The sequence below is a fragment of the Taudactylus pleione genome, unplaced genomic scaffold (assembly GCF_031769625.1).
Source record: "Taudactylus pleione unplaced genomic scaffold, aTauple2 ptg000026l, whole genome shotgun sequence".
Lineage (NCBI taxonomy): Eukaryota > Metazoa > Chordata > Amphibia > Anura > Myobatrachidae > Taudactylus > Taudactylus pleione.
Genome location: NW_028284428.1, coordinates 37,768,772 through 37,789,280, shown reverse-complemented (window position 1 = coordinate 37,789,280; position 20,509 = coordinate 37,768,772). Strand labels below are relative to the sequence as shown.

Below are 20,509 nucleotides of genomic sequence, written 5' to 3'. Positions count from 1 at the left end.
TCATTTCTAACTTTCTATACTACACCCATCTCATTTCTAACTTTCTATAATACACCCATCTCATTTCTACACCCATCTCATTTCTAACTTTCTATACTGCACCCATCTCATTTCTAACTTTCTATCCTACACCCATCTCATTTCTAACTTTCTATCCTACACCCATCTCATTTCTAACTTTCTATCCTACACCCATCTCATTTCTAACTTTCTATCCTACACCCATCTCATTTCTAACTTTCTATACTACACCCAACTCATTTCTAACTTTCTATCCTACACCCATCTAATTTCTAACTTTCTATCCTACACCCATCTCATTTCTAACTTTCTATCCGACACCCATCTCATTTCTAACTTTCTATCCTACACCCATCTCATTTCTAACTTTCTATCCTAAACCCATCTCATTTCTAACTTTCTATCCTACACCCATCTCATTTCTAACTTTCTATCCTACACCCATCTCATTTCTAACTTTCTATCCGACACCCAACTCATTTCTACACCCATGTCATTTGGATATAGATGTTTCACAATTTCTCTCCTATACCCATCTAATTTCTAAATTTGATTTTTGCAGCAATTAATATTTTACTGCAAGGTCCTGTTGAAATTAATACCATGCTTATTTTATTTATCTTCTTCTCCAGGACACAGAATAAGAGCAATTTCCCAGCTGCTTTCAGCATCCCATCCTTTCCGCGATAGAAGGATAGAGCATATATCTAAAAATAAATAAATAATGCTGTAATTAACACTGTTACAACTTGTTTCCCCCTTAGAGATTAACTCTATTAGCTGCTTCAATTGTGCATGACATATAAATGACATTACTGAATGGCTTCCTGTCTAGGACACAATCCAAAGTGACACTTCTTGCCACTCCTCATTATCCTGCTCTTGGTCACAGGACTGCAGAAGTACTGTTTCCCTGAGGTCTTTAAATGTCTAATTACTGAAGCAGGGATTAGTTTTTCATCTGCATTCTAAAAAGACAGTGATACATTCTGTAATATAGCCATAGTAGTGAGGCAGTGACACATTCTGTAATACAGCTGCAGTAGTGAGAAAATTTCATATCCTGTTATATACCCATAGTAGTGAGACAGTAACACATTTGGTAATATAGCCACAGTAGTGAGACAGTGATACATTTTGTAATATAGCCATAGTAGCGAGGCAGTGACACATTCTGTAATATAGCCACAGTAGTGAGACAGTGGGGGGCGATTAATTCACCGCAATGCTGAATAGCCACGGGAGGGAGCTAGTGACACATTCTGTAATATAGCCATAGTAGTGAGGTAGTGACACATTATGTAATATAGCCATAGTAGTGAGGTAGTGACACATTCTGTAATATAGCCATAGTAGTGAGATAGTGATATGTTTTGTAATATAGCCATAAGGGCCCATCTTTATTGACAAATTACATGTGTTTTATGCAGTTCCCCATTGGGTGGTACATAGGGGTCCTGACAAACTTTTCCTATGGGGCCTTCAAATACGCTCCTAATAGTAGTGAGACAGTGATACATTCTGTAATATAGCCACAGTAGAGACAGTGAAACATTCTTTAAAATAGCCACAATAGTGAGACAGTGACACATTCTGTAATATAGCTACATTAGTGAGACAGTGACACCCTCTGTAAGGTACAGAAGTGACGCAGTGATACATTCTGTAATATAGCCACAGTAGTGACACAGTACTTTATATAGCCACAGTAGTGAGACAGTGACACACTCTGTAAGCTACAGAAGTGAGGCAGTAATACATTCTGTAATATAGCTACAGGACACAGTACTTTAAAGTACTTTCTGTAATACAGTCACAGCAGTGAATCAGTAATGCACTCTGTAATACCGATACAATTGTGAGACACTGATACATTCTGTTATATAGCTGCAGTTGTGAGTTACAGTAGTGATGCATTCAGTGATATAGCCACAGTAGTGACACAGTGATACAGTACTTTATATAGCCACAGCAATGAGACAGTGATGCATTCTGTAATAAAGCTACAGTAGTGACACAGTGATACATTTTGTCATATAGCCGCAGTTGTGAGATATAGTAGTGATACATTTTGTAATACAGCTACAGTACTGAGACGGTAATGCATTCTGTAATACAGCTACAGTACTGAGAAAGTAATGCATTCTGTAATACAGCTGCAGTAGTGAGACAGTAATGCATTCTGTAATACAGCTACAGTGGTCAAACACTGATACATTCTGTCATATAGTTGCAGTGGTAAGACAGTGATGCATTCTGTGATACAGCTACAGTGGTCAGACACTGATACATTCTGTCATGTAGTCGCAGTGGTGAGATAGTGATACATTCTGTAATACAGCTACAGTGGTCTGACACTGATACATTCTGTTATATAGTCACAGTGGTGAGATAGTAATGCATTCTGTAATACAGCTACAGTGGTCAGACACTGATACATTCTGTTATATAGTCACAGTGGTGAGATAGTGATACATTCTGTAATACAGCTACAGTGGTCAGACACTGATACATTCTGTCATATAGTCGCAGTGGTGAGATAGTGATACATTCTGTAATACAGCTACAGTGGTCAGATACTGATACATTCTGTTATATAGTCACAGTGGTGAGATAGTGATACATTCTGTAATACAGCTACAGTGGTCAGACACTGATACATTCTGTCATATAGTCGCAGTGGTGAGATAGTGATACATTCTGTAATACAGCTACAGTGGTCAGATACTGATACATTCTGTTATATAGTCACAGTGGTGAGATAGTGATGCATTCTGTAATACAGCTACAGTGGTCAGACACTGATACATTCTGTTATATAGTCACAGTGGTGAGATAGTGATACATTCTGTAATACACCTACAGTGGTCAGATACTGATACATTCTGTTATATAGCCACAGTGGTGAGATAGTAATGCATTCTGTAATACAGCTACAGTGGTCAGATACTGATACATTCTGTTATATAGTCGCAGTGGTGAGATAGTGATACATTCTGTAAAACAGCCACAGTAGTGATACATTCTGTCATATAGTCGCAGTGGTGAGATAGTAATGCACTCTGTAATACAGCTATAGTGGTCAGATACTGATACATTCTGCAATATAGTCGCAGTGGTGAGATAGTGATGCATTCTGTGATACAGCTACAGTAGTGAGACAGTGACACATTCTGTAATATAGCCACAGTAGTGATAGCAAACATACAAATTGAATATAATTCATTAAGAGGTGGCAGTGCTTGCCCTTTCCTCCTAATATCTTTTTGATGATGATAACAATTATTATTACTCTCCATGTAATTGAAAATCAAGTACATCATAAATGTCTGTCACAAGAATAATAATATAAAGAACTGGAGCAAAGTTTTACAATATAAATAGTCGGCAGAGACTTTCACTTTAATTTTTGTCACTAAGGGGTCCATTTATCTTACTCCCCTAACCTGACGATAACCATGGAAACAAGAGTTTCTATATAATTGAAAAAAATATATATAAACATGGAAACTACGTATGAAAGGGCCAGCGCAGGAAATACCACTAACAACTTTTGTGCTAGTACCCGTATCGTTATGCACCACTTCCCAAGGACCTCCAATAGCTTACTATGAGCACGTTAAAAACATCCTACTGTATGTTTCAAACTATGAAAATTAAACATTCCAGGAGTTTAACTCTGGGAACTAACACTATCTTCAGATAGTGTTATCCCATTCCTGCCTAGGGCAATAGATTCCAGCGTGCACAGAGGGATCCATTAGAGCCCTTGCAGAGCTAAGGAACCTGGCATTGCAAAGCATGAAGTCTCTGAATTCCAGTGGCATGATCTATGCAGGGACAGCAGGTTCTCTCAGGTGCTTACTCTGCTGCAGATGGATCATACAGTGCTGAAAAGTAAGTAAATTGCGCCATTACATGCTGCGATATGAATATGTAATTAATGTCAGTTTATCATATATTTGATAAATACAGCCTTAAATCCTTGGAATTAACATATCATGCTTTTCTAAACAGATCCCTAATTTATTGCAAAGTCTGTAATTTTTTCACTTGTTAAAAACCCTCAGATTGTGTTAAGAAGCTATGTACATTTTAGGTATTTCCTTTAGATGGTCCTATTTTGTTAGCAGCATTAGGAAGACATGTCCATAGTTTACTACCTAGAACTAACTGAAGTAAGTAGTAAAATTATTGTGCAAATATGACACTGCAGGTGTTGGGAGAGTTATATGGTTAATGAGAATTATAAGGCAAAGTACTGTACATTCTCTGGTGGATGAAGACAAAGTTCTTAAAAGACAATAGTATGCACAAATGTTTTGTAATGCTGGAATTCTGTGAATTTCTAACATGTAAATGATGCTGATTATAATAACTTATCCCATGGTCCCTTATAATATGAACTTTTCCTTCAGTAAATTAACAAATGGCCTGATTCAGGGCCTGATTCAGAGCCGGACGCTCTGAACGAGCGCCCGCTCTGAATCAGGGAGTTTTTTTTTTTTTTCTGGTGCGTTACCACCCACAGCTTATGCGAGCGTCCATGATGATGGTCTATCAGAGCCAAAATCACTCCCACTGACATCACTAGTGATGTCAGTGGGGCCAGACCCAGACAGTAGGCGTTCCCATGGGAACGCCTCCATCTGGGCAGCCACGCCCCGGCACGCCCAACAAAGGGGGTGTGCTGTCACTCACCATCGACAGCACGCCCCCTTTGGTGCGAGACCCCGAGCGACGGCTTCCCCGTCGTTCGCCAGGTCTCGCGCATGCACACGACGGAGCAGCCTCCGTCGTGCGCATGCGCATTTGGGTAACATTGACCCGCTTGCGAGTGTCCTGCGCTCGCGAGCGGGTCTGAATGTGACCCTCAGTACGGAACGTAACTGCGATCACAATAGTGATTACGCACGTGGTCTCACTGCAAAGATATGCTAATGTCTGAGATCGCTATGCCATATGCAGCCTAACATAATGACGCCCACTTTACCTTACACACATCCATAATACTTAGCAAGACTGCAAAATCATCGGTAACATCGAGCCTCACCCACACTAGCACAAGGTCTGACCTTACTCTAGGAATTGCTAACCTCGTCGCATGCAGTGAGTACACAAGCTGCGTATGGCATTGCAGTGACTAATTTATGCACGCCCCTGCAACGGCATTCAAACGCACTGGCAAGCCTGCGTTTCGCCGACCACCCCTCCATCACCACCCCCAAACAGTACTTCCTATCAATCACTCTGCAATGGGTCTGCGTAGTCACTGCAATCGCAGTCCCTATTGCAGTTCCGATCGCAGTGGAGTGTTCGCACACTGCAAAGTATACACATGCACAGAACGCAACAATCGGCCGATTACATGCGTAATCGCAGTTGCGATCCATACTTACGCGATCTATAATCAGGCCCAATGGCACAAGAGTCTGGGGGGTATGTAATAGGCGCCGTTTTCACTGAGCCGTCTGTATTTCTGCGAGATTGTGGATAAACTTAAAGAAGCAATCAGTTATAAGGATGAACCAGCCTTATAAATTATTTCTTCTTTAAATTTAGCCGCAATCTTGCAGAAATACAGACGGCTCCGTGAAATCGGCGCCTATTACATAACCCCCTGGAACTTGTCATGATTGATCAGAAATGCAAAATCCAATTAAGGTGTATTTTTCACAATCTGATCAATATTTTATAGGGTGTTTTTTTATAATGCTCTGACATAGTACTGTATGCAGTGCTGTACACTGAGAGGATCATAGAAAAACAACAACAGTAACATTTGCGCTTGAAACCAACAGGGTGTAGCTAGTCCCAAAAGGTGAAGGCCACAAAGACACCTTAAAAGTCTGAATAATGAAAAAAAGGGCGGGATGAGCGCTCCCCTTGCTAGGAAATAAAGTCAATGTAATGAATATGGTGTCACTTTCAGACACTGGTTACCACACCATATTCAGTACATTGACTTTATTTCCTAACAAGGGGAGCGCTTATCCTGCTCTTTTTTTATTACTGAGAGGATCATGATCTGTGACAAATGACACACACAATGACACGAAGCCAGGCAAAGATGGCTGTGCCCAAATGAACTCACAAGTCTCTAAAGTAAGCAAAACACATGATACATAAGGTAGTGGAATAACAACAGGTACATAGGATAATGGAATAACAAATGAATTTGATGGTGGGGAAAGTGCAATTGTAGTAATTGTAAGGCAACAACATTATCACTCTCCACTAATAAAGCAGTCATTGGCGAGTGACATTTCTGTGCAGCTACTGGTGGTGTGGTAGAGGTGGAATGAGATATAAAAGGTTAGATTGAGTTAATAAGAAAATAGGAGTTAACTAAAAGAGCTCAATAGAATTAATAGGCTGTACCACATTATGGTGACATGATGGCAACCATGGCCAGTGTTAACACAAGGATAACCTTGGCAGTTACCTATGGTGACAATGGGTAAAGAACGCCTAAAACACTAAATGATTGACATAATTTAACATAATGTTACTCAGCCAGTGTTTTAATGCTCCTGCAGTGCCCCCCACCCCCTTTTCCTTCATGGAGCTTCATTCTCTGACCAGATGGAGAAACAATCAGCAGCATCTTACATGTGAGGTGGCTCGTTCCTGGTCCTTCATGTCAGTGGATGCTGGTAGCGTGGTGCTTTGCTATGATGTCACAGTTAAGCGCAATATTTCCAGTACAAGGAGGAGAGGACCTCTGACAGCTAGTGTAAGCAGTGGAAGAGGGACCAAAATGCAGAGAGAAGTGTGTGCCACTTCTGCTGCCTATGGTAACTCTAGAGCTAGCACTGGCCCTGACAGCAACCAACACTCAACAATTCCATCTGGATCAAACTGTCAAATCATGTAGAAACAATCACTTTGTATTTGAATGACATATTCTTTACTCATTTCACAAAGACATGACAAAGGTTATAAACAATGGAAAGTCAGGTAACTCATTGTACTACAATGAAAGGAGTTATTGTTTGTGGAGAATGGACATCACACAACCACCAGCAGTCCCATATTGCAGCACAACCTAATGTGTCCTACAAGAAAACAGGTTCATTTTGATATATAACATTATTTGCGGGCCTGGTTCAGGCCATGCCCCCTCCGGGGAGCTGTAAGGGCAGCAGTGTAACCATATGACGCATCTTAAGGACGCTCCAGGCGGAACTACTGCAAAAGTTCTGGCTGCAGTGTGCCATTCTATGCACCCTGATAGCCAGATGAGGTTAGCAGAAAAAAGCTCAGAGGGCCAGACCAAATGATTCCACGGGCCTTATACGGCCCCCGTGCAGGAGCTTCCCCATCCCTACTCTAAAAGGATTCCTACAATGAAAACACACCAGGATGCCTTAAGTGAAATATACATCTATTGTCAGTATTGCTGATAAAATATTTTGAAATATATCTGAATAAATGTATGTTTTTATATTCACACTGAAATACAGCTTTCAAGCAAAGTTGTCATAGCAATAGAGCCATGAAATAAAGAAGTAGAAACATGGTTACTTACAGTTGAAATCGATCTGTTCTCATTTCTTTTACTACATTCAGATAAAGGTTGAGAGTAATGCAGCAGACCCAGGCTAATGCACACCAGTCTGTAGCAAAAGAGTAACCAATAAGAGACAATATTTTATTTTATAATATTCCATTTTAATTTGACACAGATTCTACACATGTGACTTGGATCAACTGAAGCTATCCCAAATACCCATTTAGATAAATTATTACAGGTTGAGTCTCCCATATCCAAAATGCTGGGGACCAGGGATATTTTGGACATCGGAATATTCTGTATTTTGGAATATTTGCATTCCATAATGACATAACTTGGGAATGGGACCCAAATCTAAACACAGAATGTATTTATGTATCATATACACCTTATACACACAGCCTGCAGGTCATTTTATTTTATACAATATTTGTAATAATTTTGTGGCTTAAACAAAGTTTGTGTACATACATGAAATTAATTTATGTTTCATATACACCTTATGCCTGTATTCAATTTGAGGCGAGATGTCGGAATCTGCGATAATATAATTTTCGCCTATTTGAAATATCCCGTATTCAATTACATTGGCGAAAAGTCAATGTAAAAAAAAAACGGGGATAATTTTTCGCCAGCCTTTAGCAGGCGAAAAAAATGCAGAATTGGAGTTTAGGGGTGCAGGCTTAAAAAAAAAAAATAGCCTGCACCCTTGGGAATGCCCCCTTAAACGAAATGTGCAAAAAAAAAGTAAAAATAAATAAATCGGGACACCCCAAAAAAATCATGTAAAATTTTGGGGAGAAAAAAAATAGGGGAACAGTGTTTAAAAATAGCGAAATAGTATGTGGCAGGTGTTTTCTAGAATAGGCTATTAGCGGCAGATGCCTTTTTGCAGAATTTAAAAAATATATATTTTAGGGACTTAACAATATGCTAGTACCCATTTTCATGTACCCCAAATTTGATGGGACCACTTTTAAACATGAAAGAAAAAAGCTAAGTACTCTTCTGCATCACTTCTTCAATGTCGGGAAAAAAACACCTGCCGCGGCTATTTAAAAATGCAGGACACAATCTGCAGGGCTAAACGGGGGTACCCAGACTGAACCCCCATGTCTGGACATCTTTAGGGGGGTCCTAGGAACAAAACCCGAAAACGTACATAATTTTTCGCCGATCCAGATTTTGCCTACTTTGGAATTGAAGAAAGGGAATAGCATGCACGCGCGCGATATTTTTCCGCCTGGAAAACAGGTGAAGGAGGCAAAAAGTCCAGCAGGCGAAAAGTCTGGGCTTTTCGCTTCAAACTGAGGGCCTGATTCAGACCGACTCGCGAGCGCTGAGCGCTCGCAAGCGGGTCGATGTTGCCCAAGTGCGCATGCGCATGACGGAGACGGCTCCGTCGTGCGCATGCGCGAGACACGAATAACGACGGCCAAGCCGTCATTATGGGTCTCGCACCAAAGGGGGCGTGCTGTCGATGGTGATTGACAACACGCACCCTTTGGTGGGCATGCCGGGGGCAGGGCTGCCCAGACGGAGGCGTTCCCATGGGAATGCCTACCGTCTGGGGCCGGCCCCACTGACATCACTAATGATGTCAGTGGGAGTGCTTTTGGCTCTGATAGAGCCAAAAGCACTCCAGGGCTTGTGGCAGACGAGACCCTACCACAAGGGTCTCGTCGCAAGCCCGATGGTTGGCCGCTCGCTATAGCTGTGGGTGGTCACCCACAGCTATGCGAGCGGCCAGGAGGCCGCTCCAAAAAGTGAGAGGGACGGCCCTGATTCAGAGCGAGCGCTCTGTCAGAGCATCCGGCTCTGAATCAGGGCCTGAATACGGGCCAAAGCCTGCAGGTGATTTTATACAGTATTTTTAATAATTTTATGCCTTAAACAAAGTTTGTGTACATTGAACCATCAAAAAGCAAAGGTTTCACTACCTCAGTCATGCTAAAAAAGTTCCATATTTCGGAATAATCCGTATTTTGGAATATTTGGATACAGGAGACTCAACCTGTACTGAGTATTTACATTGGCATTGCTGCCACACAGCACTGAGGTCTTTTTCCCACCACGGCCCTAACTGTGTGAAGTTTGTATATTCTCCCTGTGCTTGTGTGGATTTCCTCTGGGTGCTCCAGTTTCCTCCCACAATCCAGAAATATACTGGTAGGTTTAATGGCTCCTGAAAAACATTAACCTTAAACTGGGTACACACCTAAAGATTTTCTGTTCAACCATCCAACTAGTTGATTGGTTGGAATGAAAAGCTGGTAACGTATGGGAGTAACTGATGATCAGCAATTTGCTCCTAAATGCCAGAAAACAGATGAAAGTGGATGTTCACACAAGTTTGTTAAATGTTCGATCTAAACAATATGTTCAAACAACAGTTTTTGTCCATTTTCCGGCTTTTGGGAGAAAATTGCTGATTGTCATTTGCTTTCATACCTTACCAGATTTTCATTCCAACCAATCAACGAGTTGGATGGTTGGACAGAAAAACTTTAGGTGTGTACCCAACCTTAGTGTGTATGTGTGTGTACATGTGGTAGAGCATATAGATTGAAAACTCCACTGTGGGGTGGTGGAACTGATATGAATGGTCAGATATCTGTAGAACACTGCAGAATGTGTGTTAGCTATATAAATTACTGGTAATACATAAATAAATATTCAATATTCTGTTTGACGCCACTAGTATGGCGCCAAACAGAATATTTTGTTAATTATATTAAGAATTCTTAATTATATTAAGAATTTGTATTTTTCTCATACAGTATATAGATGTCATTTATTGGAATGTGGTCAAAACATCTACAATCAAAACATAAACAGTATCAACACCAAAACATTGACAGTCAAAAGGTCGACATGGTCAAAATGTCAACATTCCTAATATTATAGACAGGTCATAATGTCGACAGATATGTATCATAATTCATGCTTGCCGATATTCAGCTCCCTCCTTCCGGGAGGTAGCTAAATGTCAGCTTACAGCGGGGGGCGTGGTCATGCGATCATGATGATTTGGGGGCGCAGCTGGGACATGACTGCGAGACTGTATCTTCGCGGCCCCGCCCCCTCTTCACAATTCAGGAATAAATGGCGCTGTAAAGTAGGGGGCGGGGTCACGATGACGTGATTCAGCGATTCAGAAATATTGTGACTAAAAAAACAAAAAATACATATATCTACTTTCATTAATATTAGACATGTGGAGATCGCCCTATATACCAGTATGAAACTAAAATCGACGGTGGAACAGCAGTAGATGATCAATGGTATCGATACCAAAGTATGCTTCAATCTAATTGAATATCCGTGAATGATTTTAAAATCACTAACGTGCTTCATTTAACCTGGGAGAGGTCTAGCAATATTACAAAAAATAGTGGACAAAGGGCCTGATTCAGACCCACTCGTGAGCGGCTGTCCGCTCGCAAGTGGGTCGATGTTCTGGACTGAGCAGGCGCACGACGGAGGGAGCTCCGTCGTGCGCATGCGCCAGACGCGACAAGCGAAGGAAAGTCCTTAGCTCGTTGTGTCTGATCAAAGGGGGCGTGCTGTCGATGTTGATTGACAGCACGCCCCCTTTGATAGGCGTGCCGGGGGCGTGCCTCGCTGACGGGGGCGTTCCCACGGGAACGCCTCCCGTCAGAAGCCGGCCCACTGACATCACTAGTGATGTCAGTGGGAGTGATTTTGGCTCTGATAGAGCCAAAATCACTCCGGAGCTTGCGGTTGAAAACCTCAACCGCAGGCTCCGGCTCGCAGTTTCGATGGTCGCAATGGTCAAGACCATCGTGGCCATCAAACTGCACGCTCGTATAGCCTGTGGGTGGTGACCGTAGGCCGGCCCTCATTCAGAGCGTGCGCTCTGCTCAGAGCGTACGGCTCTGAATGAGGGCCAAAGATTGCAATGCTTAGATATACAAAGCTGGTACTCTTACCAAGATAAACTCAGAGCTTTAACTGCATCTAAAGGTGCGTATACCAAGTGTTTAAACAAAGGGAGTAAATATTTATATAACCAGCATTTACTTTATTTGTAAAAAAAAAACAAAAAAACAAATGTTTGCAATATTTTGTGGTGATCATTGGTAATAAATAAATCCAGTTCAGTTCTGTGTCCAATATATATACAGTAACACATGTAACGGCATACTACCAATGTGGATTAATAGAAATGGACCACAGCTCAAAAGTGACACGACATTACAAATGATCATTATAGTGATGAAGGGAATGAATGAGTCTCTCTTTTCTGTTCTTTGTAATGTTCTCTGTGACTTCCCAGGTTGCGTTACTACATTTTCAACATGCATTTATTCCCACTATTGCTTTTCTTGTAATCTTGCTTGTCTATTATTGCTCATTATTTATATGTGATTGAATCGCTATACCTACAGGCTCTGGTCACTTTTTTTTATATCCATCAGGGATCTTCTATTCTAATCTCCCACATTAGCATCGCTATAATGATCATTTGTAATGTTATGTCACTTTTGAGCTGTTGTCCATTTGTATTAATCCACACTGGTATGCCCTTACTCAGTTCTGTGTCATATATGCAGATGTACTGTAACTGGATGTTTTCTTTGATTTGTTTATACTTGTTGACTGGCAACCTCTTTACCAATTAGTTGCCTGGCAACCTCTTTACCAATTAGTTTTTGTGTTTGTAGATCACATGATCTGACTGCTGTGATACAATGTCACTGATGAAGATGTGATCCCGTAGGTGTTTCTATGGCGCCATGGACAGTCTTATGAGGGATATAAACTGGTGTTTGTTTATTGTCATGGACCCTGATGAAAATGTTCAATACATTGAAATGTTGGTGATACCACCGTTCTGCGTGTTTCTTTTACTCCTGCAATGAGTACCGCCTACATGTGCTCCTATATATATGTGTGTATATACAGAATATATATATATATATATATAAAAGGCTTTCAGCCAGCACTAATTAACCCTGACTGACCCCCGAACGTGCAAACCAGTAACATATAGGCACTGAGAGGAAGACGTTGCTAAGGTCATGAAAATGGTGTATGACAGCAGAGGGAAAATGTTGCACAGAGGGAACCTTGTACAAACTATGCACTGTAAGGGAAGAAAGTCTTTGGGGGCAACTCCTACGCATATTTGTTTCAGCTTAATCGTAAGATTAATATTGTCATTTGTCAATGCACAACTTTAATAAGGAATGTTATCAGATTTCATGAACTGCACAACTGATTTATTTGCTTTAAAAATGTCTCCTGAACAGCTACAGTATCATCTATGCACTTTTCTAGGTAATAGGATTGCAACACCACAGGTGCTCTCCAGCTGTGTTATCTCATGAGCTTGGGGCATCTCCATATTGCCTCATAAACGCAGTTCCAAGAGGAGTTCTGTGTAGTATTTTTTTGTTTTTGAAGTAGAGTTCCACCATAGTGCTCTACTATATATCATTAATGTAGTTATAAGTTACATTACCATTAGTCTGGAAATGTCACTTGCATTATATTTTACTTAGTATGTGTAACTAGTATCAGTAATGAAAATGATATGGAAACTTACATTGCAAAAAAACAGGACTAGCAGAAATCTTTTATCTTAAGTAGTCAAAAGACACAGGGGGTCATTCAGACCTGCTCGCGAGCGCAGGACGCTCGCAAGCAGGTCGATGTTCCCCCACTGCGCATGCGCACGATGGAGGGAGCTCCGTCGTGCGCATGCGCGAGACCCGGCGAGCGACGGGCTCTCCATCGCTCCGGGTCTCGCACCAAAGGGGGCGTGCTGTCGATGTTGATTGACAGCACGCCCCCTTTGGTGGGCGTGCCGGGGCCGTGCCTGCCAGACGGAGGCGTTCCCATGGGAACGCCTACCGTCTGAAGCCGGCCCCACTGACATCACTAGTGATGTCAGTGGGAGTGATTTTGGCTCTGATAGAGCCAAAATCACCCTACCGCAGGGTCTCCGTCGCAAGCCCGATGGTCGCGAGGGTCAAGAGCATCGCGACCATCATCATGGGCGCTCGCATATGCTGTGGGTGGTCACCCACAGCTATGCGAGCGGCCAGGAGGCCGCTCCATTTTCATGGAGGAGGGCACTGATTCAGAGCGAGCGCTCTGGTCAGAGCGTTCGGCTCTGAATCAGGCCCACAGAGCACAGACAACACTTGTGAAAGGTCTAATCAGTTCAGACCTCCTGTTTGGTTGTTGATATGTTTGTTTACAGAGTATTTTTAGTTCCCTGGTTTCAGTTACCAGGATGGATCACTATGCACAAATGTTCTCAGTGTGTCACCTTATTCCATCTGTTTTTCTGCCATCCATCAGAGCAGAACAGTTAGTAGCAGTCAATAAAAACATGCAATCCTCTATTATTTTACTAATTGTGCCCTTCACAGGAAAACAAAGAGACTTGTCAGGAGAAGCTATCAAAGCACCATTACACTTACTTGTCAACCTTTAGTTAAATAACTAAGTGCGGAATTAACGGTGAATTTAGTCTGTACTTAATGCTGGGGTCCTGCGGAGACATCTTCTAAGACAATTAATTATATATATATATATATATATATATATATATAAATAAATATATATTTTTTATTATTAAATAGCTAACAGAAATCGAATACAATGTTTTTAATAATTATTACATGTTATTGGAATGGTAATGCAGATAATAGATTTGTCTATCTGTAGGAGATTTAGCAATTCACGTCTTGTTGACAACACAGAAGGAGAGATAAAGCATTTTTACTAGTGCAATTATGTTTTGATACTGTACAGTACATGCCACCAGGTGCAAAATGTGGACATCATTGGACTAGATTAGTTCTGTCCACATTTTTTATAACAATACCCTGATCTGGTGAAACCATTCCAAACTTATTCCAATATACGTTGGCTATATTCCTTGAGACAGATCTCCTTTTAAATGCAGTAAAAGCTAGTCTGGTTTTATTGTCCTTACATTTTGTATTTTAAATTTGTTATATAATTGATATCAGGGTCAGCCTCAGCAGTCAACTAAAACCTATAAAACATTTCTCTACATATTTGTGCCCCCTTTTAACATATCTGTGGAAAGGGGTATGAACAGGAGGACCAATCAGAAGCTGTAATATCTGTGATTGCGGATTATTATTGGTTCTCTTGCGTGCACATTTGTGCAGCGTCACACAGCACCGCCTTTCAGTCGGGATTGAGACACTAATCATGGAGCCCTGGAAAATTGGCTGCATGGTGCAGCTCTTGGATCTACTGAGAGATGTACGCTGCATACGGTAGTGAAGCTATAAGTAAAGTGCCACTTTTCAAAATGGAGATAGTGAAATTTTAGATTAGCAAAGCACACATACAATTAAAACAATAACATAAAATAGAAAATTGATTCAGTTTTCCCAAAAATCTTAGCTCAAATACACATATTTTAATTGAGTTTGAGCTCCCTTTATCTCAAGATGTTTAAATTCAGCTAATATTGTGAGTATTTTAACTTTTATTAGTCAATCTCGTTAAGTATTGTTCATGCTCCTCTTAAGTGTTGGTCTTTCTCACTATATAGAAGCCAGAAATCTCTGTGTATCTTTTTCACAGGGGGGTGGTATAATTTATATATATATACAGTCAGGTGCATAAATATTGGGACATTGACACAATTTTCATATTTTGGCCTCTATTCACCACCACAATGGCTTTGAAATTAAACAAACAAAATGTGCTTTAACTGCAGACTTTCAGATTTAATTTGAGGGTAATTACATCCAAATCAGGTGAACGGTGTAGGAATTACAACGGTTTCTATATGTGCCGCCCACTTTTTAAGAGGCCAAAAGTAATGGGACTATCAACTCAAAAGCTATTTCATGGACAGGTGTGGGCTATTCCCTTGTTATTTCATTATCAATTAAGCAGGTAAAAGGTCTGGAGTTGATTCTAGGTGTGACATTTGCATTTGGAATCAATTGCTGTCGACTCTCAATATGAGATCCAAAGAGCTGTCACTATCAGTGAAGAAAGCCATCTTTAGGCTGAAAAATCAAAACAAACCCATCAGAGAGATAGCAAAAACATTAGGTGTGGCAAAAACAACTGTTTGGAACATTCTTAAAAAGAAAGAACGCACCGGAGAGTTCAGCAACACCAAAAGACCCGGAAGACCACGGAAAACAACTGTGGTGGATGGCAGAAGAATTATTTCCCTGGTGAAGAAAAATCCCTTCACAACAGTTGGCCAAATCAAGAACACTCTCCAGGAGGTAGGTGTATATGTGTCAAAGTCAACAATCAAGAGAAGACTTCACAAGAGTGAATATAGAGGGTTCACCACAAGATGTAAACCATTGGTGAGCCACAAAAACAGGAAGACCAGATTAGATTTTGCCAAACAACATCTAAAAAAGCCATTACAGTTCTGGTACAACATCCTATGGACAGATGAGACAAAGATCAACTTGTACCAGAGTGATGGGAAGAGAAGAGTATGGAGAAGGAAAGGAACTGCTCATGATCCAAAACATACCACCTCATCAGTGAAGCATGGTGGTGGTAGTGTCATGGTGTGGGCATGTATGGCTGCCAATGGAACTGGTTCCCTTGTATTTATTGATGATGTGACTGCTGACAAAAGCAGCAGAATGAATTCTGAAGTGTTTCGGGCAATATTATATGCTCATATTCAGTCAAATGCTTCAGAACTCATTGGACGGCGCTTCACAGTGCAGATGGACAATGACCTGAAGCATACTGCAAAAGAAACCAAATAGTTTTTTAAGGCTAAAAAGTGGAATGTTATGCAATGGCCAAGTCAATACCCTGACCTGAATCCGATTGAGCATGCATTTCACTTGATGAAGACAAAACTGAAGGGAAAATGCCCCAAGAACAAGCAGGAACTGAAGACATTTGCAGTAGAGGTGTGGCAGAGCATCACCAGGGATGAAACCCAGCGTCTGGTGATGTCTATGCGTTCCAGACTTCAGGCGGTAATTGCCTGCAAAGGATTTGTAACAAAGTATTAAAAAGTGAAAGTTAGATTTAGGATTGTTTAGTTTGTCCCATTACTTTTGGCCCCTTAAATAGTGGGAGGCACATATAGAAACCATTATAATTCCTACACCGTTCACCTGATTTGGATGTAATTACCCTCAAATTAAATCTGAAAGTCTGCAGTTAAATCACATCTTATTTGTTTCATTTCAAAGCCATTGTGGTGGTGAACAGAGGCCAAAATATGAACATTCTGTCAATGTCCCAATATTTATGCACCTGACTGTGTATATATATATATATATATATATATATATATACATACATACATACACACACCACATTTTATATAAATATATATATATATATATATATATATATATATATTAGGGGTGAGCGGGTTCGGATTTCTGAAATCCGAACCCCCCGAGCCCCCCCGATCCGAGTCCGATCCGAGTCAGGCTTGACTTTTCCCGCCTGACTCGGATCTGAAATCGAGGCAAAACGTCATAATCCCGCCTTCCGAGTCTCGCGGGTTTTGGATCCTATATAAGGTACCCGCGTCGGCGCCATTTTCTCACTCGGCTGTGGACAGTGAAGAGGGAGGGTGGGAGTTAGGGCTGTGTAGTGTAGTGTAGTGTAGTGCTGCTGTTGTCCACTACTTCAAAGTCCATAGGGGCTGGCTGTGTTGTGCTGTGCTGCTGTTGTTAATAGGGGCTGTGTCCACTACTTCAAAGTCCATAGGGGCTGGCTGGACTGTGTTGTGCAGTCAGTTCTCCATAGGGGCTGTGTCCACTCCAAAGTCCTGTGCAGTGTCCCAGTCCTAAAGGGGTGCTGTAGTGTTGTCCAGGGGGTGCTCTGTCCATCAGGGGTGCTCCCCCCAAGTGCTAAAAAAATAATATATTTTCTGTGTTTGTGAATTGTGTGCGCAGTAGCCGCACGTGCATCAACAAAGTAGTGCCAAGCGTGCGCCTGTGTCATAAGTAAAGGGCCGGCTGGCTTGACCGTTAAAGGGTGCTGTAACCCCCGAAAGTACACTCCAGTCCAAACCAAAAAAAAATTATTTTCTGTGTTTGTGAATTGTGTGCGCAGTAGCCGCACGTGCATCAACAAAGTAGTGCCAAGCGTGCGCCTGTGTCATAAGTAAAGGGCTGGCTGGCTTGACCGTTAAGGGTGCTGTAACCCCCGAAAGTACACTCCAGTCCAAACCAAAAAAAAAATTATTTTCTGTGTTTGTGAATTGTGTGCGCAGTAGCCGCACGTGCATCAACAAAGTAGTGCCAAGCGTGCGCCTGTGTCATAAGTAAAGGGCACGGCTGGCTTGACTGTTAAGGGTGCTGTAACCCCCGAAAGTACACTCCAGTCCAAACCAAAAAAAAAATTATTTTCTGTGTTTGTGAATTGTGTGCGCAGTAGCCGCACGTGCATCAACAAAGTAGTGCCAAGCGTGCGCCTGTGTCCCATAAGTAAAAGGCCGGCTGGCTTGTCCGTTAAAGGGTGCTGTAACCCCCAAAGTACACTCCAGTCCAAACCAAAAAAAAAATTATTTTCTGTGTTTGTGAATTGTGTGCGCAGTAGCCGCACGTGCATCAACAAAGTAGTGCCAAGAGTGCGCCTGTGTCATAAGTAAAGGGCCGGCTGGCTTGACTGTTAAAGGGTGCTGTAACCCCCAAAGTACACTCCAGTCCAAACCAAAAAAAAAATTATTTTCTGTGTTTGTGAATTGTGTGCGCAGTAGCCGCACGTGCATCAACAAAGTAGTGCCAAGCGTGCGCCTGTGTCATAAGTAAAGGGCCGGCTGGCTTGACCGTTAAGGGTGCTGTAACCCCCGAAAGTACACTCCAGTCCAAACCAAAAAAAAAATTATTTTCTGTGTTTGTGAATTGTGTGCGCAGTAGCCGCACGTGCATCAACAAAGTAGTGCCAAGCGTGCGCCTGTGTCATAAGTAAAGGGCCGGCTGGCTTGACCGTTAAAGTGTGCTGTAACCCCCAAAGTACACTCCAGTCCAAACCAAAAAAAAAATTATTTTCTGTGTTTGTGAATTGTGTGCGCAGTAGCCGCACGTGCATCAACAAAGTAGTGCCAAGCGTGCGCCTGTGTCATAAGTAAAGGGCCGGCTGGCTTGACCGTTAAGGGTGCTGTAACCCCCGAAAGTACACTCCAGTCCAAACCAAAAAAAAAATTATTTTCTGTGTTTAGCCGCACGTATATATCAAATCGATATAACATAAATGGAGGACCAAACTTTCTCCGATAAAAATAAAATAGAGAAAGATCAAGAACCACTTCCTCCTAGTGCTGAAGCTGCTGCCACTAGTCATGACATAGACGATAACATGCCATCAACGTCGTCTGCCAAGGCCGATGCCCAATGTCATAGTAGAGGGCACATACAATCCCAAATGGCAAAGTTCAGGAAAATGACCTTGAAAAAGACATTTAAATCAGCTGAAGAGAAACGTAAACTTGCCAATATGCCATTTACGACACAGAGTGGCAAGGAACGGCTAAGGTCGATCCCTAGTATGTTCATGACTAGTGGTTCAGCTTCACATGACGATGGAAGCCCTCCTCCCACTAAAAAAATCAAAAGAGTTAAGCTGGCAAAAGCACAGCGAAGAACTGTGCTTTCTAAGAAGATATCACAAATCCCCAAGGAGAGTCCAAGTGTGGTGGTGATTGCGATGCCTGACCTTCCCAGCACTGGGCGGGAAGAGGTGGCTCTTTCCACCATTTGCACGCCCCCTGCAAGTGCTGAAAGGAGCACCCACAGTCCACTTGCTGATATGCAAATTGAAGATGTCACTGTTGAAGTACAACAGGATGAGGATACTGGTGTAGCTGGCGCTGAGGAGGAAGTTGGCGAGGAGGATTCTGATGGTGATGTGGTTTGTTTAAATCAGGCTCCGGGGGAGACAGTTGTTGTCCGTGGGATGAAAAAGCCCATCACGGTCATGCCTGGGCAGAAGACCAAACATTCCACCTCTTTGGTCTGGCAATATTTCTATCCAAATCCGGACAACAACTGTCTTGCCATATGTACCATATGTAAAGGTGAAATAAGTAGGGGTAGGGACGTCAACCACCTAGGAACATCCTCCCTTATACGGCACCTGCAGCGCATTCATAATAAGTTACTGTCAAGTTCAGAAACTTTGGCTAAGACCGTAAGCAGTCCAGGGACACCTAAATCCCGTTGTCCTGTTGTATCCAAGCGCCTGCAAACCACACCGTCAACTCCCTCCTCGTCAATTTCCTCCTTAGTCAGGATCGGAAGTAGTCCTGCAGGCCATGTCACTGGCATGACTGACTCTCCTATCCGGGATTCCTCTGGAGGATCCTGCATTGCTACGCCTACTGCTGCCGCTGCTGCTGTTGCTGCTGCTGGGAGTCGTTCATCATCCCAGAGAGGAAGTAGGAACACCACTACTTTTACTAAACAATTGACCCTCCAACAGTCCTTAGCGAGGAGGATGAAGTACGACAGCAGTCATCCTGAAGCAAAACGTATAACTGAGGCCTTGACTGCTATGTTGGTGTTAGACGTGCGTCCGGTATCCGCCATTAGTGCAGTGGGATTTAGACAATTGATGGAGGTAGTGTGTCCCCGGTTCCAAATCCCGTCTAGATTCCACTTCACTAGGCAGGCGATACCGAGACTGTACAGAAACGTCAGAAAAAGTGTCCTCAGTGTCCTGAAAAATGCCGTTGTACACAATGTCCACTTAACCACGGACATGTGGACAAGTGGAACAGGGCAGACTAAGGACTATATGACTGTGACAGCCCACTGGGTAGATGTATCACCTTACGCAGCAACAGCAGCAGCGTCACCAGTAGCAGCATCTCAGAAACGCCAGCTCGTTACAAGGCAGGCTATGCTGTGTATCACCGGTTTCAGTAAGAGGCACACCGCCGACAACCTCTTAGAGAAACTGAGGGAAATCATCGCCCAGTGGCTTACCCCACTTAGACTCTCC

General features: G+C 42.2%; 1 protein-coding gene across 3 annotated transcripts in view; it reads right to left on the bottom strand.

Annotated features, from left to right (window-relative positions):
• LOC148539318 (uncharacterized) overlaps positions 1-20,509 on the bottom strand; it is an 896,509-nt gene that overhangs the window by 613,533 nt on the left and 262,467 nt on the right. For all 3 annotated transcript variants that reach the window (XM_088451557.1, XM_088451554.1, XM_088451555.1), the window contains exon 6: positions 7,553-7,640. In XM_088451557.1, coding sequence (XP_088307683.1) covers positions 7,553-7,640 — 88 coding nt within the window. The remainder of the gene's footprint in view (positions 1-7,552; positions 7,641-20,509) is intronic.